This window comes from Arvicanthis niloticus, chromosome 10 (assembly GCF_011762505.2).
Source record: "Arvicanthis niloticus isolate mArvNil1 chromosome 10, mArvNil1.pat.X, whole genome shotgun sequence".
In the NCBI taxonomy this organism is placed as follows: domain Eukaryota; kingdom Metazoa; phylum Chordata; class Mammalia; order Rodentia; family Muridae; genus Arvicanthis; species Arvicanthis niloticus.
Window position 1 is genome coordinate 40,977,886 of NC_047667.1, and position 17,313 is coordinate 40,995,198.

At 43.4% G+C, this 17,313-nt stretch overlaps 1 protein-coding gene across 3 annotated transcripts in view; it reads right to left on the reverse strand.

The window, feature by feature from the left end:
* Rgsl1 (regulator of G protein signaling like 1) overlaps positions 1-17,313 on the reverse strand; it is a 59,749-nt gene that overhangs the window by 37,590 nt on the left and 4,846 nt on the right. For all 3 annotated transcript variants that reach the window (XR_013112876.1, XR_013112877.1, XM_034513482.2), the window contains exons 3-9: positions 16,375-16,449; positions 14,282-14,411; positions 9,938-10,042; positions 8,739-8,900; positions 6,387-7,354; positions 4,014-4,076; positions 3,120-3,342 (exon numbers count right to left, since the gene is read on the reverse strand). Coding sequence is in view for 1 of the 3 variants with exons in the window: in XM_034513482.2 (XP_034369373.2) it covers positions 3,120-3,342; positions 4,014-4,076; positions 6,387-7,354; positions 8,739-8,900; positions 9,938-10,042; positions 14,282-14,411; positions 16,375-16,449 (1,726 nt within the window). In the remaining 2 variants the exon portion in view is untranslated. The remainder of the gene's footprint in view (positions 1-3,119; positions 3,343-4,013; positions 4,077-6,386; positions 7,355-8,738; positions 8,901-9,937; positions 10,043-14,281; positions 14,412-16,374; positions 16,450-17,313) is intronic.

The following is a 17,313-nucleotide window of genomic DNA, read 5'->3' on the forward strand; positions in this document are numbered from 1 at the left end:
AGAAGAAGAAGAAGAGAAAGAGGAAGAGGAAGAGGAGGAGGAAGAGGAAGAAGAAGAAGAAGAAGAAGAAGAAGAAGAAGAAGAAGAAGAACAACAACAACAACAACAACAACAACAACAACAACAACAACAAGAACAAGAACAAGAACAAAAAGAACAAGAACAAGAACAAGAACAAGAACAAGAACAAGAACAAGAAGAACAAGAACAAGAACAAGAACAAGAACAAGAACAAGAACAAGAACAAGAACAAGAACAAGAACAAGAACAAGAACAAGAACAAGAACAAGAACAAGAGAATAAGGCTTTTTGAGACAGGGTTTCTCTGTCCTGGAACTTACTCCATAGACTAGGCTGGCCTCGAACTCAGAGATCTGTCTGCCCTGCCTCCTGAGTTCTGGGATTGAAGGTGTGCACCACTACCACTTGGTTAGGATAAGGTGTTATTAAGGATTATTAAAAGAAAATAAAGCATTGAAAAAGAGTGAGCAGAACTTCTAAGAGTGAGAAAAGATCCTCAAGAATGGGGGAGTGTTGGACAGTAGAACCATGCCAGGAAGCTTGGTGGGTAGAGCAGGTTAAGACCCAGAGACTCAGTGGGCACACACTTGAGACTTAGGTGACTCCCTGCTCGCTGCCAGATTCCTGGCCTGGAACACTCATCACACTCTTCACATAAGAAAACATGACCTGTGGTCACATAGGTGCAGAACAGAGTTCTCCATACTAATGAGGAGGGCTTAGCCAATAAGCTTCACTTCCCAGACAACCCTCCCTGCAAAAGGTACTTAATCTCAGGTCCACCCTGAGAAGTGGGTATGGTTAGGTATGCATCCATTGTCTGCCATGAACAGTCAATAAAAAGTTTAGGACCATGGACTGTCTCTTTCATCTACCACCTACATGGGGAATGTGCAGAAGGCATTCGCCTACAGAGCTGCAGCTAAATCTCTTGTAGCAGGCCTCTCTGTGCTCCCAGCCTACCTCCACAAAGCTAAGGATAGTCACCGATAGGACAAGCAGAAGCTCCCCTCCTCCACCCCACCACCAGGCGCCCCCTGCCCCAGGCTAGACACTATCTCCAGCCTGTGGGGCCTGGACTCTGTTCTCTGCTCTTTTGCGACTCTCAGAAGTGCCTTGATGACCAAGAGTCAGAGAACCCTATGGCCCTGGCCTCATTGAAGTCCCAGGACCCCTGAACTGGTGTTCCCACATCTCAAACTGCCCTTTCCCCACCCCCTGAGCCGTGTCTATATGCTTCCCTACAGCCCAGCACCCTGCCCCAGTGGCAGTGTGGGGTAAGCACAAACTCCCCAAGACCCGCCTCCCCAAGAGGCAGGGCAGATGCAGACACACTAGAAAGAGGTCTTCAAGCATGGGAGAAACTATTAGGTTTTTTTTTTTTGTTTTGTTTTGTTTTGTTTTGTTTTTGTTTTTTTTTTGTCCAAAGCTTTTGTTGGGCAATAATAGAAACCAAATGAAGGCTGAGGTAGTTCCTATTGAGATTGTTAAGTTCTCTGGGCGATCGTAGCTTGAGCCAGTAGAAGGCCCACATGCTCTAAGCATATACATGCTCCTGCCCCAACCAGGGAGCTGGTTACACCTAGGCCACGGCCTCTCATTCAGTTAGAGATGGAGGGTTGAAGCCTTTCTTATCCATCACTGACTCTGGCTTTTTTAGGTATTGACCTTGGTTATCTGCTAGCTGTTGGTCACTTGGCCAAGTCCCAGCCGTCTCAAAAGTCCTATACCATCCTGGTATATGATCAGCTAGTTCTGAGATGAGCTCACAAAAAAGTCAAAGCCCCAAACAAGGATGGTCTTAACAAATTATTTGCTATGTTTATCAAAAACTTGAAGCAAGAGCAATTACTACCTCTGACTTTGAAGGTGTCTTGCTATTGATTATACTGAGATCTCTGGCTTCATTACAGCCTGTTGACCCTGGTTGTCTACTGGGCATTAGTTACTGGCTGGTGAGGCCAATGGTAATCTCTTTGTGTATAGAATGCTCTGGGGTCTCTTCTTGAGATGGGAACAGGTTCCTTAGAATCTACCCTTACAGCTTAGTCTGTTGCAATCAGATCCATTACAATCAGTGTGTTAAAATCATGGCTGTGTAATAAGCAACAGTGCCTGGCATCAGTCTCCCAATGAGAAAAGGTCTCTTGGAAGCTAGTCAGTCTGTCTCCCATCACTAGCCATTCACCCCTTATCAGGTCATTGGCCATCTCATACCCCACTGTAAGTGTCTTTGTCTCCCATCCTCAGTGCTTCTGGCTTCACTGTTTTAAGCCTCATATTCCCTTCTTTCCCTTTGCCATAGCATCCATTTCTGCTGTAGAGCATGTGCAAAGCTTGTAGCTTTTGATGTGAACCTTTCCCCTTACTGCCTGCTGTGGAGTGACTCATGCCTCAAAGATACCACTGATAATTGCAAATCCTTCATCTCTGGAGGTGGGGTTTCTTTTCTTTTTCTAGAAGCAGCCATATATTAATTCTAGTAACATGCGGTGAACCGGGGAATAGGTCATAGTCACAGTGTGGTGCAGCAGTAAGGCTACAACAGCAAGGGAAGTGGTACATTCTGGACAGCAGAAGCAGAAGCAGAAGGCAGCATCTCGTCCCATGGGTGTAGAGTTCTTGGGTTTAGAAGTGTATCTGCTTGTGTAGGGTTCATGTGGCCAGATCATGTAGTATGGCCACATGGGAGTCTGCAAGGAAACCTGAGGCAACATTAGAGACTGCTCCCTGGACCTGACCCTGGGGAACATCAGATGCATGATATGGAGTTCCCAGTGCTAACTGTGGTGATGCTTTGGTAGGCTGATGTTTTCCAAGCTCAGTGCCTGGGCTTCCAGAGCCAGTAGCGGTCAGTTTGCCTGGGTTCAGTTCCTGATGGTCATTTCCAGGGTGACCTTGGAGGGTGACATCATCTGAGCCTTGGTTATTGGTTATTTGAAGCTTATTTGATGTGTTATTTTAAAGAGCAAGTGAGGTCATCTTTGCAATGTACAGTACTGATTCATAATATATAATTGCTGATAAAAATAAGTTTTGTATTTTCTACTTCCCTAAATGTCATGATCTAAAGTAAAAAGGTGACTGACTGCCCTTACCTTGTAGGAACACTGGAGTCGTCAGTTCTACCTGGAGAGACCCTCCCTGCTGCAGGTTCTCCGTAGCCACTTTTTGCCACTGCATAGAATCTATTTCTTGCATGTTAGTCAAGGCCTGGCTTAGCACCAGAGATTCCTGAAGCCTCTTATAAAGAAGGATGTGTTCTTCTTTATTTATGGCTTCTCTTTTATGCCACCGCGATTTGATGAACCGTGTTTGAGTCTGGGAGAAGTTAGGAGTAGGAGAGACAATAATGGTTGCAGGAATCAGCCAGGAGCAAGAGATTTGTGGAAACTCAATCTTCCATGTATCCTGGTCACATAGACCTTGCCAGATAGTCTTTAGAGCTGTTGCTCCATTATATGCCATGCCCCTGCCCCCAATCTAAATCATTTTCTCTCATAATTCTACATGAATACAACTTCCTTAGAGTTAGATATGTATTGAGTCTTTTTCCTTGAGATATATATATTATTTGACAATATGATATATATATATATATATATATATATATATATATATATATATATATATATATAATATTTCTCTCCTTCCCACTTCTGTGTGTGTATATGTGTGTGTGCATGTATGTGTGCATGTGTGTGTGCAGAGGCCGGAAGAAGGCATTGGAAACTTTGAAGCTGGAACTACACACAGTTATGGGCCATCCAAAGTGAGTTTGGGGAACTTGAACTCTCTGGAAGTACAGCAAACACTCTAACCCTCTGAGCCAGTCCTCCAACCCTTGAGGATTATATTTTTAAGAGCACCAGGGATCATGTCCAGCTCCGGTTGTCCCAGGAAGAAGTCTTAATTTCATTTACTCTAAGCCTCTAAAGCAGAAGTATCTCCCCTTCCCTCCCGAATCTTCCACAACCCAAAGTCCCTCCTACTGTGAAAATGAGAAACCAGTAGTCCTCTTCTGTCAGGAATTCATCATACCAGGGGCTGAGCACCTGAAATCCAAGCACAGAGGGAACATTATGAGACAGGGGCCCCTCAGCTGGCTGCTTCCTTTCAGCTGTGGTCACCCCAATACAGTAGTGTAGACTGCAGAGGCTTCTCACAGTGGGAGACCTAGTGAGGCGGCAAACATCAACCACAACGTATAGTGGGTAGTCCTTCATTTTTTATAAAATATAGCAGCTTTCATAGCCTCTCTGTAGGCATCAGAAAATGCTAATACATATGTGTTGAAAGGGCTAAGTAACTCAGAGCCCCTGTGTCTTCCCAAAACTGTGTCTTCTATTCTCAAAATGGCTTTAACAACCAAGCAACTCTGCTCTCACACCTCTCACTGGAAGCCTCTCCCAATTTTAAGTGCTGTTTCACACATTAGGGCAAGCCAAATCTAATCTGAATTTATTTACCCACATTCTTTCTTTACTTGACAAATATTTCTATGTGCCTCCCATGTGCCAGGCATTGTATAAATTGCTGGTCCCAGACTTGTCCAAGGTGCTCAGCTCCCAGGACAAGGGCGAGCGGCATTTGCTTCATGTGGTGTGTGTGTAATAGACATGAAGATAAAAGTTCTCTGAGAAGAGAGAGGAGAAAACTGTTGTGTCTGATTGAGTTAGGAAAACCCAAGAGGAGTTTCTAAAGACAAGAAAATGTAGCTCTCTTGCTCTCACTCTGTCCTCTCATCCCTTCCCCCCTCTCTCCCCATTCCCCTATCCCCTCCCAGTCCATGTGGTCATGGCTGGCCTCTACTCCTCCACTTCTCTGCTCTCTGTGTCTGCCTTTCTCTGTCTCTACTACCCTCTCAACTCCCCTCCCTATGCCCTGAATAAACTCTATTCTATACAAAGAAAAAGAAAAACCAACCAAACAAACAAAAATCCTGAAAAGAAAAGAAAAAGAAAATGCAAACTCAAGTTTGCACCTTCCATGGTAAGCAGGAGTTTGCCAGAGGAAAGCCGAGGAGAGGGCACCCCAGGCAGTAGGAGGTGCCTAGGCAAAGGCATGGAGGGGAGAAAGGGGTTGTTGGAAGATAATGGGTAATGTCTGAAATATTTCTCTTCTGAAGACGACCCAGGGAGATGGAGGTATGGCAAGAGATGAAGCAGAGGCAATGGGTTAGCACTCTCTATGAGGGGATTCAATGACTGGCTCAGTGATGTAGGCCTTATTTTACAATGAGGTGCCAATGGTGTTTTTGAAAAAAACTAGTGAACTTCTTAAAGGAGTGTGGTGGTTTGAATACCCTTGGCCCAGGTAGTGGCACTATTAAGAGGTGTGGCCTTGTTAGAGGAAGTGTGTCACTGTAGGGGTGGGCTTTGAAAGACCTTCCTCCTAGCTGCCTGAGAGCTAGTTTTCTCCTGGCTGCAGTCAGATCAAGATGTAGAACTCTCAGGTCCTCCAACACCATGCCTGCCTGCATGCTGCCATACTTCCTGTCATGATAATAATGAACTACATCTCTGAAACCTGTAAGCCAACCCAGATTAAATGTTGTCCTTATAATAGTTGCCTTGGTCGTGGTGTTTCTTCACAGCGATTGAAACCCTAACTAAGACAAGAAGGATAGGGAAATGGTTCAGTGGTTACAAAGCTTGCTGCTGCAATCAAGAGGAGCAGCATCTGGATCTCAAAGGTCCACACAAATGACAGGAACATGTGGCAGGTGACCTGTAATTTCAGCCTTGGGATATGGAGATGGGGTACAGTGAAATAGCTGGCTATCGAGAGTAGTTCTTTCTGCGAGCTCTGGGTCTGGTCAAAGAATAAGTTCTGGGAGTGGGATCTTCTGGGCTAACTGTAAGTGAATAAAGCTCCTGAAAGCAAGCAGGCACCACGGTACATTTGTTCTCTCTAGCTCTCGACTGTGGATGTGAGGCTTTAAGTCCCTGCTTTGACTCTCCTGAAATAATGAACTGCAACCTAAAACTGCAAGCCAAATGAACACTGCCCTCCTATACTGCCGTCAGTCTAGGTATTTTATTACTGAAACAGAAATGTCATGGTTTGAATATGCTTGGCCCAGGGAATTGCACTATTTGGAGGTATGGCTTGTTGAAGTAGGTGTGTCACTGTGGGTGTGGGCTTTAACACCCTCATTCTAGCTGCCTGGAAGCCAGTCTTCCATTAGCAGCCTTTAGAGGAAGATGTAGAATTCTTAGCTCCTCCTGAACCATGCCTGCCTGGATGCTGCCATGTTTCTGCCTTGATGATAATAGACTGAACCTCTGAACTTGTAAGCCAGCCCCAATTAAATGTTGTCCCTATAATAGTTGCCTTGGTCATGTCTTTGAGACATGGCCTACCTTGCAGATCTCCCTCTGGGCTTTGGGGATCCAGGGGTTCACATCCCCAGATGGCAGAAGCTTCTTCAGGCCCTGAAGGGTCTGAGGTTTGAGTGGTAAAGGTGGCCCAATCTGCTCATTCAGATAGAGCTCACAGATTCTGTTACCGAGGACGTGACGAAAGAGTGCATTCCCGTTCTGTCTATTATTCATCAGAACACTGACGAAATGCTGCAAGTCCTGCCAAAGGTCCAGGAGTTGGACCTCCACCTTCAAATTCATCTTCTTCAGGTGATACCGGAAGGGACTCCCTGCACAGGCATCAGCACACAGGGCCCAGTGAGTGTAACCAAAGGAGAGGCTTCGCTTGAGAGACTTCTTGACTACCAATGGAGCAGCATGGTTAATAATGGGAGTGGACGATCTCAGGTGGTTAGAGAACGTTGTCTCAAGAAGGCCCTCCATGTGGAGTTGGATTTTGGATTTCTTCTTCACAATGGGTTTCTTGGCATTCTTCAAATCCTTGCTCAGGAAATGGATTATTGTCTCCTTTGAAGAATCTTCTTCCATAGAAGGCTTTTGTAAAACTACCCTTTCTGGAAGACTTAGTTCTTCTTGGGCCTTCGTGGAAACTTCTGGCTTGAAGTCTGTTTCCAGAGGCCATAAGATAGGATCATTCAAATGCCACATCTTTTTCTTGGTCTTCTTGCTTGAGTACTTCTTTTGGGAGCGGTGGGATTTCTTGATGCTCATATTTAGAGGAAGCCCTCCTGCATGCGTGCAGCAAACACTGTACAGCCGAGTCTCATATTCCTGCATCAGACCATGGCATGCTTCCTCGTTGGCCATTGTCATCTTGGCATGGGTGTAGAAGTTGGGGAGCCAGTAGCTCTGGATTTTGAATAGAGCCACTTTCTGCATGTGGCTTAGGATCTCCCTCCTGGTGGTAGACTGGTTGGGATGCCAGATGGAGAGGTTCAGGAGGGACTCTGAAGGAATAGAGAGAGATAAAGGGTGAGAACGTAGTATCGAAGGCCGAGATGGCACGAGGGGACTGGGAGGTTTTCTGAATGTCTTTGTGTATAGCACATTGCTAGTTCTGGGTGAAATCCTGGGGATAGGAACAGATAAAACACAGGCCTCTGATGTCTACTTAGACAGTAGCTGCTTTTCTCTCATTACTGTTTTCTTCCCTGTAGAGACAACACATTTTGTGGGATTTCTTGAACATATTTTAGAATGTATTGTAAACAAAAGCAAAAGATGCGAGAAAATGTGATAAAAACGAGATTATACACAAGTGAATGGGACTCATGATTCTAAAAAAATAACCGAAGCATTTGTAATGGATAATTCCAAGGAATCAAATCCTTCAAATAATAGCCAACCATTGCTAGACATGGATTTAATCTCATCAATTTTTTTAAAGGGCCTCATACAACCTGGGCTACTCTTACTATATAGCCAAGATGCCCTTAAATTCCTGAACCTTATGACTCTACCACCCAAGTGCTGAGATTACAGGCACATGCACCCACACCCACATAATGTCATCGATTCTTAATTATTGTTAGAAATGAGAAGAATAGCTCAAACAGTGTATCTTCTGGAATACAGTGGTATTGGGTTTAGTGTGCCTCTTCACTTTTTAATTACACTAACAAGGACAAACTCGATAGTGCAGAGAAAGAATTTAGACACTGACTTAGTAGACCAAACAGTAACTATTTTAAGCCCTGTAAACCACAAATAATTTCTGTTCAACTCTTTCAAAATCAAAAACATTCTTTGCTTGCAAAGGTTGCACGTACGGCCTTGGGCCCATCCGCTGCTTGCTCTAGAGAATCTCATTTACATCAAAACATAACAAAGTTATGCAGACTCAAAAGATACTGTAATTCCCCAGCTATCTTGCCCCATTTCTTTCTTTCTTTCTTTTTTTTTTTTTTTTTTTTTTTTTTTTTTGGTTTTTCGAGACAGGGTTTCTGTGTGTAGTCCTGGCTGTCTTGGAACTCACTCTGTAGACCAGGCTGGCCTCGAACTCAGAAATCCTCCTGCCTCTGCCTCCCAAGTGCTGGAATTAAAGGTGTGCACCACCACTGCCCGGTGCCCCATTTCTTATTCTCTCCTTCTAGCCAACCTGCGCTGGTCAACACTATCTCAGAAAAACATAAGTACCATCCTAAACATGGCTGGTGTCCTTCAACTTTTCTCTGTTTTATAGGTTATGATTTCCACTTGCATCCCTGACAGTGTGCTGATGGGGAAGGTAACAGCATGAAAAGCAAAAGATGGGGGGTTACCAGCTACCAGATGGAGTTGTTGGTTACATCCCACAAAAATTCCATTTCACATATGCGCTACAATTCTTACTGATGTCCACGTTGCAGAGAGTCACCACTCTGGAACCTTCCTGCAGGTGGGTGGCCTTGAGCACAAGCAGGAGGGAGAGGTAGTAGTCTTTCAAAAACTCGTCTGTCTCATCTATGCTCAGAATCTTCTCAGCAAGGATCCAGAAATCCAGCAACTCTTCACCTACAGGTCAGACAGGAGAGAGCTGCACGCTCATTTCGCCCCTTTGGTGGATGACATCTTGGTGCAGCTGCTTCTCCCAAGGCATTCTCTGCTGCACCAAACATCATCGATAGACAACTTCCAGTTAAGACTGCATCTCCAGAAAGTCCCCAGTGTGTGAGAATGGGAAGCATAGGGAGAGGGGACTTAATGGGAAAGGGTCCTTTGTGTCTTTCTTTGCTTTTGCTTTAAACAAAACACAAAATCATTTTAGGAGAGATTATGACAGAACAAACCATGGGATATTGTGTGTTGTAAAAAAAAAAAAAAAAAAAAAAAAAAAAAAAAAAGAAAAGAAAAGAAAAAAGAAAAGGAAAAGAAAAAGAAAAGAATCAAGTGGGGAGAAAGACCTTGGGGAAAAGAATATTTCCTAGATCATGAGTTCTGACCTGTCTGGCGATGGGCTCCAGCCCAAAGGTGCCAAAGACTATGTTCCCTATTTAATAACTCCAGCAACCCAAATAGTAAACTGAAATGCGTAGCCTGTCTCATTCTCCTTTGCTGCTCCCCAAGAGACCCTAGACTTCATCCTTAAAACTAGGACCTGTCACTGAATGAAACCTAATGTGCTGGGCTTGAGTGTCATCCTGGGCCAGCTGCTAGCCTCCCAGGACCCTAATACTACCGGAACCAATACATCAGGAAGTAGTGCTTCCCACCCTTACCATAGGCTTCACGTCCGCCTCCCTACCATAGAGGAAGCTTTAAGAATCAGGAGCTTATGGTGCATCTTTGCATTCTATCTGATTAGCACAGTGGCTGACACTTAGAGATGCTTAGTGCTTAGCAAATGCTGTCACATGAATCAATGAAAGGGACTTGGATTGTTTTTTACTGTAACTAATCTCATGGATCCTGGTTTCCCAAGGCTTGAACCCAAACTGCACCATTGAATATAGCCTAGATTTTCGATAGACACACACGACTGCCATCTGGGATTCAGATACCCTGAAAATATTGAGAGCTTTCAGATTTGGGGAACAATTTCAGAAACCCACCTGCACTGCCCTTGAGGTAGGAGCAGAACCGCCACATCCCTCTGACCCCAGCGATACATTTTTCCAGAAGCCACTGATCTGCCATTTCCCATCTCATCATCTTGGCTGCCAGGAAAAGTCAACAAGAGAGGGAGTGTAAATGCTTCCTCTCGCCCTTCTCTTAGTCTTGCATATAACCAGAGCCCCATTCATTCAAGACAAGTCAGTTAGATAAATGGGGAGGGGTGGGGGTCCTGACTCTGATGTTTTTCAAACTAGTCACTGGACCATCTGGTAACACATATCAGGGACATTGCAGGAGCTACATGCATGCATATAATCCACAGATCAAAAACACCTTCTCCCCTGCTATAGTTCACACCTGATAATGACACTGTCCTTAATATCTATTTGGATCTCTTTCCTATTTCTGTCCCTACTTCCCCCGTGGGGTGTAGTGTGTGTGTGTGTGTGTGTGTGTGTGTGTGTGTGTGTGTGTGTGTGTGAAAGGTAATTGAAGTGGTAGCTGAGTATAGCAGAGTGCTTGGTACAATATTTGGCTCCACAGATGCCCCTGAATGTAGCTTTTTTTGACTAGTAAGTCAGACGTTTCCAATTCAACCCCAAATAAAAATTTTGTCCTTTCATTCAACAAATATTGATTACATGGCTACTAAATGCCAGGCCTTATTCCAGATGCTTGGAGTATCAAACAAAAGTCCCTGCCCTGGAGGAATTTATTTTCCCATGAAAGGGATGTACCATAAATATATATGATGAGTACATTATTTAGTAAGACCAAAGGTAGTAAGAACTGCTAAAATATGGTAGAGCAAAGCAAAGCATGCTGGGAATTCTAGGTGAGTGGGATGGACAGGATTACAGGGGACTATTAGAATAGCCTTCACTGGAGATGAGATTTTCATGAGCTTTTGAAAAGCTGATGGGAAGAGACCTATGGCCGTCTTGGGATGAACACTCCAGGCTGAGGAACAGCTAGTGCAGAACAGTGCAGTGGGAAGGTATCTAACATGCTCGACGAGCTGCTGGCAGTCAGTGAGGCTGGAATAGAGTGACCAAGGACTGAGAGAAGAGATGTGGTCCAGGATAAAAGGAGAGACTGGTCTGTAAGCCACTAAGGATACAGGGGTACTGGGTTTGCACAGAGACGGGAACTATTGGTGTGTGGTGTGAGATGTTGTGTGTAGGAAGTGGTTGGGGGGAGACAGGCATCAAACAGATGTGTCCCTGTTCTGAATTACATTTCCCCATTTTTATTGTATTAAAATACATTTAACAAAAATTACTGTTTAACTATTTGAGAGTACATTCCATCACTTTAAATGTGTTTGTAATTTGCAACTAAAACCACCGCTTATCTTAAATGTTTTTCTTCGTGTAAAAATCAAAACTACAAACATTAAATAATAACTCCTCACTTCTCTGTCCCTCCAGCTCCTGCCAGTTACTAATGCACTTGTGAATTTTGACTCTTAACACTTCATATAAATGGAGCTTCTAGTATTTTTTCTTTTCTAATTACTTATTTCACATAGCATGGCCTCTTCCTCATGTGGTAGCATATGTATTGTATATTATGGATCTCAGTCCTCTATCAAACAATATAGCTTTCAAATATTTTCTTCTGGTCTATGTTGTTCCTTCCCCTGCCCCCCCCCCCCGTTGATAATGTCTTTTGAAGCCTAAATTTTAAGATTTTTTAAAAATGAAGTCCACTCTTCTGTTGTTAACTCTGCCACTGATGCCACAGCCAAGAAATCACTGCACCCCCAATGATGTGAAACCTGGTGCCTGTACTTTCTACTGGTTTTATAGTTTTAGATATCACATTTAGATCTCTGATTTTTGTTAGTTTTTATCTACTATGCTGTATAGAGGTCCAGCTTCCTTCTTATGCATGAAGACTTTCATTTGGTCCAGCATCTTATTTGTTTCTGGTGGTGGTTTGAATACGCTTGCCCCAGGGATTGGCACTACTAGGAGGTATGGCTTGTTGGAGTGGGTGTGGCCTTGTTGGAAGTGTGTCACTGTGGGGGTGGGCTTTGAGACTGTCCTGCTAGCTGCCAGGAAACAGTCTGCTCCTGGCTTCCTTTGAGTGAAGACAAAAAGAACTCTCAGCTCCTCCAGCACCATGCCTGCCTTGACACTGCCATGCTCCCATGATGATACTAGATTGTGTAAGCCAGCCCCAGTTTCTTATCCTTTATAAGAGTTGCTTTTGTCATGGTGTCTCTTCACAGCAATAAAACCTTAACTAAGATACTCCCCCAACCTGTGTGTGTGTGTGTGTGTGTGTGTGTGTGTGTGTGTGTGTGTGTGTATACACATGTGCTTGTGGAGGCCAGAAGACAATCTTCAGTGCCATTCATCTGGTGCCATCTTCCGTTCCTTTTTGAGACAGGATCTTCCTGGACTGAAACTTGTTTAGCAGGATAGACTGAGCAGAGTCTCTTGCCTCCACCTTCCCAGTGTGCTAGAATTACAAGCACTTGCCAGTGTGCCCAGATGTTTTCTGTGATTAAACTCAGGTGTGTGTGTGCACACACACACATGCTCCTACTCTGTTGTATGTTACATAGCTCCTGCCCAGGCAAAGAAAACATGTGTGTGTGTGTGTATGTGTATATACATAACACACACATATATATGTTATACACACACATATTGTGTGTGTGTGTGTGTGTGTGTGTATACATAACACACACATATATATGTTATACACACACATATTGTGTGTGTGTGCGTGTGTGTGTATACATAACACACACATATATATGTTATACACACACATATTGTGTGTGTGCGTGTGTGTGTGTGTTTCCACTCTGTTGAGTGTTACATGGCTCATGCACAGAAGGTTTCTCTCTAGCATGGTTTATTTGATGACTTTGAACACAACTATGTATTCTGAAGGGGTTTCCACATTGTTTGCATCTATAGTTTGTTTTTGTTTTTTTCCAGTGTGAGTCTTCACATACTTCATGAATTTCTGGGGAGAACTGAGGACATTTCCACATTCCTTACATTTCTAGTTCCTCTTCACGTTCAGGACACTCATCTGGTTTGTGTTCATTCTCAACTGGGACGTGAACCCTTAGGAACAGATGCACACTGAGCACATATCCGTGCGCCTTCCTTTACATGGTTTTACTCTGTCAGGGTGTTTTTCTTTTTTATGTTCACAAGAGGAACTAGAACACACCTGAACTTTTCTCCCCACTGGTTATTTCCATTATGTCCACATAATCTCTTCTCCATTTGATGTCTTAATTTCTCTTGAATTATTGCAATCATCTTTGGTATTCTGGTTTTCCTGTAATTTTTTTTTTCAATAACATCCAAGATCCTAAAGGCTTCCTGTATCACGTCTCAGTGGGGTCCTTTTGAGGATGCTCCAGGAAAGCTCATTCCTCCAGGGTAACATCAATAATAACATTTGAAGGTCACAGACTATTTCTCCAGGCCCAGAGTTGTCCTCACAACTGCTCCTGAGATCAGTATCCAAGAAACAGTAAAAAGCTAGCCACCTGGAGCCTCTATCAATATTCAGGATCGTGTTGTAAGCATGGTGGTACTAGAGGCTCCATCTATTCACTTTCAATCATGTATACCTTTCAATCATGTGCATCTGAAAGGATTATCATTATTATCAATTAAAGTTACATTTTAACAATGTCACACGTGTATAGACTGCACACTGATTACTCTCACCTCCATCCGCTTTTACTTCCCTCTCACCCCTGCCTGCTCCTCCCTGCTCTGTAGATCTCTTTCTTGAGTTTCTACTTGTTCTGTCTTGTAAGCCCCTGAGTCTAACCATGGCCATCTCTGTAACCACAAATTTAGAGCTATCCATTGAAGACTGGTGAATTCAGCAGTGGGAACACAAATAAAGACAACACCACCCCCCCCATTCCCATAACCTTTCAATATTTAATAGTTTAGTAATAAGGGGTAAGGACTTGAAAGCCCTTCTTCTATCCATAATTGATTATTGACAGATTCAGTATTGTGCAGGTCTAGAGCAAGTAGCCAAGGCTTCTGAGTCCATAATGGTAATAGTTGTGCCATACCTAAAGGTAACATTTCCCAACCTGTCCCTCTATCCTCCAGGTTTTTACTTCCTTCTCTAAAAGAGTTATAATTTTTAAAAGATAAGTTTTTATCATTTTCTATTATGTGTATGCATGTATCTGTGTGTGGGTATATGGAGGCAGTGATGTTGCCTCTTAATGTAACAGGTGTTGGGCTGTATCTGTGTCATCCCATAAAACTGAGAAGCATTGAGTCATTTCACAGTATGGCTTCCCATAGTTCGCCACATACTCTGGTGCCTGTGCTCACCTCCTTCTGGGGATTTAATGAAGCTCATGAGCTCCTGACAGAGGATGTAGTAGAAGCACAAGTTTGTTTTGCAGAAGAACGGTAACCGATATTTTTCCAACCAGGTCAATAATCCTTTGTACTTGGCAATCTAGAGTTCAAAGAAAATAACAGAAAGATAAGTGGAACTGAACCTTTAAGAAATGCAGCCCAGGAAGGGGCATCAAATCGTGCTCTGTTTGCATATCTGACTGGATGGGAAAGTGTGCTGATTCAAAGTGCCTATGAGGAGTGAAGACTTGAGCTGAGGTCTCAAAAATGAAAGTTGTTCAGTTTGAAATGAAATTCACATAACACACACACACACACACACACACACACAAACACAAAAAACTAAACTAAATAGCCAACATGTCCTCGGAAGGTTTTCCTTATTCCTAAGTGAATTTCTTAAGAAAACAGCTGGTTTTTAACCAAGAAGAAGAGGAGAAGGAAAAAAAGAAGAGAAAAGAAAAGAAAGAAGAGGATGAGGAGGATGAGGAAGAAGAGGCAGCAGCAGCAGGAGCAAAACTTGCTTGGTGATATCAGGTCCAACTCTTAAAGCAACAGGTGTTGGGTTGTATCTGTGTCATTCTATAAAACTGAGAAGCATTGAGTTAACTTGCTTCTTTTTCAAAATTATTTCTTATAAGACCCCAACCCATGTCAATTGCACATGTGAAAACCACGCAAAGAAGCTGAGGGTGATGGTGCATACTGCTAATGTCAGCTCCTAGCAGGAGAATTATGAGTTCTAGCCTAGCCTGGGCTACATAGCAAGTTCCTCTTTCAACTATGACAAATACACTTAGAAAAAACACACACACACCACCATTTAGAGGAAGGGGGTGGGGATCCTGAGAGAGAATCCATCAGAGAAAGAAAAAAAGTGAAGTTTTGAGCTATAGTAGAGAAACCAAATTTAGCAATTGAAGTAAGGTGGTGTAGTAATATTTTTTATATATAAGTCTTGGGGCAGATATGTGTGTATGTCTTTCATTCGAGGATGTAAACCATTAAGACAGATAGTGAAACGACCCACTGCCAAGACTTATTTAATTAATTATTTCAATAAGATGGCTTCTCTTAGGTCTCTAAAACTCAGAGAGAAACAAACTCTTGCTGTGGACAAGGCTCATCGTGATCTCTCCAGTAACACACACCATTAGCAGAGCACAGAAAGAAAATCTAGTGTCTACATAATGGAAAAGGAACAAAGAAAAGATTAATTGCCCTGGCCTGCAGGGGCTTCAACAGGATACCCTAAGAGAAAGGGGGAAGAGAATGGAAGGGACAGGAGATGCAAAGAACAGGACCAAGACAAATTTTCTGATCAAGGTCCATCGAGCTGTATTTTCTCAGGCAATTTATACAGGCAGGAAAGGGGATAACTTGTTTGGGGGAATTTCACAGAAGCTGAGCGTTCTGCCACAGTGGATATCTTGCAGCCCCGATGTTTTTGTCTGGCTCGGGGCACAGCAACCACTTTCCTTAGGGTGCAGTGACCATTGGCCATCTGCTTTCTCAGGAGTTGATAGCTGAGGAAAAACAAAACCTAGAACTATTCTTTTAAAACGGAGTAAGGTTAGCTCCCGGCAATTAATTTATAAGGAAAAGAAATAAGGTGCCAAAGGAAAGAGAAAGTCACGTTTTGAGAAGAGAGGCATCTGGCCTCGGTCTGTATCTGTAGTGCAGATCTGCTCTTAGCTATGGCCCGTTTCCTGCCTCACACTGTTGCCAAACAAGTCTCAGATTCTTTCTTGCTTAGGTGTGTGATCTCAGACCTCTCAGCAGAGTGGCCCAAGCATCTACTACCCAACAGTTATAATAGACCTGAGAAGTTTCTTAACTGCTCACTAGAACATAAAGGAAGACTTCAGCAGCAACTGCTTGTCCAGGGGCGGGTAAAACCGTGGACTGTCTCCCTGCCTTATTGGTACTTCTACTCACCCGACTTACACCTTCTTCCGCGATCATCCTCTAGTCGTCTTCTTCCTCCCCATCTCTAGATCCTTCAGATAAATTTCCCTCACCCTTTCCTCTGCCCTGAGCCCTTTGCCATTTAAGAATCTTACCAAGTCATAAGGTATTTCTGGCCACAAACTCCATTGTGATTTCTCAACATTATAAAATGGTGTTTGACCGAAGACCTGTAAAGAAAAATGTGGCAATTTGAATAAGAATATCCCCCATAAGTCCCATCCCAATTGATACATCTACTAAACACCCCCACATGAAAGGCTCAGGGAACACTGTGGAAGAGGGGTTGGAAAGATTATAAGAGCCAGAGAATCAGAGACTTTTCTGGGAGCCTGTGTCTACGTGTAACATCAGAAGTCATGTTTATAAAATCTCACCAACATGACTGCTTAAATGTGAGCTGAATCAAAGCAGACAACAATGGATATGCCAAACTGGACAGGGAAAAGTTCACGAGGCTTCAACCCACACAGAGAACTATGGGCACCCAAGTAACACTGGGAGTGAGAGAGGCAGTCACCCCTGGGGAAGAGCACACACCATGGTTGTCCAGTGCCAAATGGTCAGCCCTGAAAATATACATGCAAGTAATATTATATGGACTGAGCAGGTTATATTTAGGGATACATGTGATATATGAATACACATATGCAATAGCAATTAGAGAGGAAAAAGAAGAAGAAGCCATGAATTTGAAGGAGGCTGGGCAGAGATATATGAAAGTGTTTGAATGGAGGAAAGGAAGAAATATTATAATTAAAATACAATCTCAAAAAAATAAAGATGATATTCTCCATAGACTCAGGTGTATGAATACTTGATCTCCAGTTGGTGGCATTGTTTGGGTAGGTTTAGATGGGGTGGCCTTGTTGAAGGAGTATGCCATTGAATGTAGGCTTTGAGGTTTCAAAGCCACCTCTCTCCCTTGTACTCATCCCTCTCCTCTTCTTCTCCCTCCCTCCCTCCTGCCTTCCCTCCCTGCTCCTCTCTCCCCTTTTCTCTCTCTCATTTGTGGTTCAAGATGTGAGTCCTCA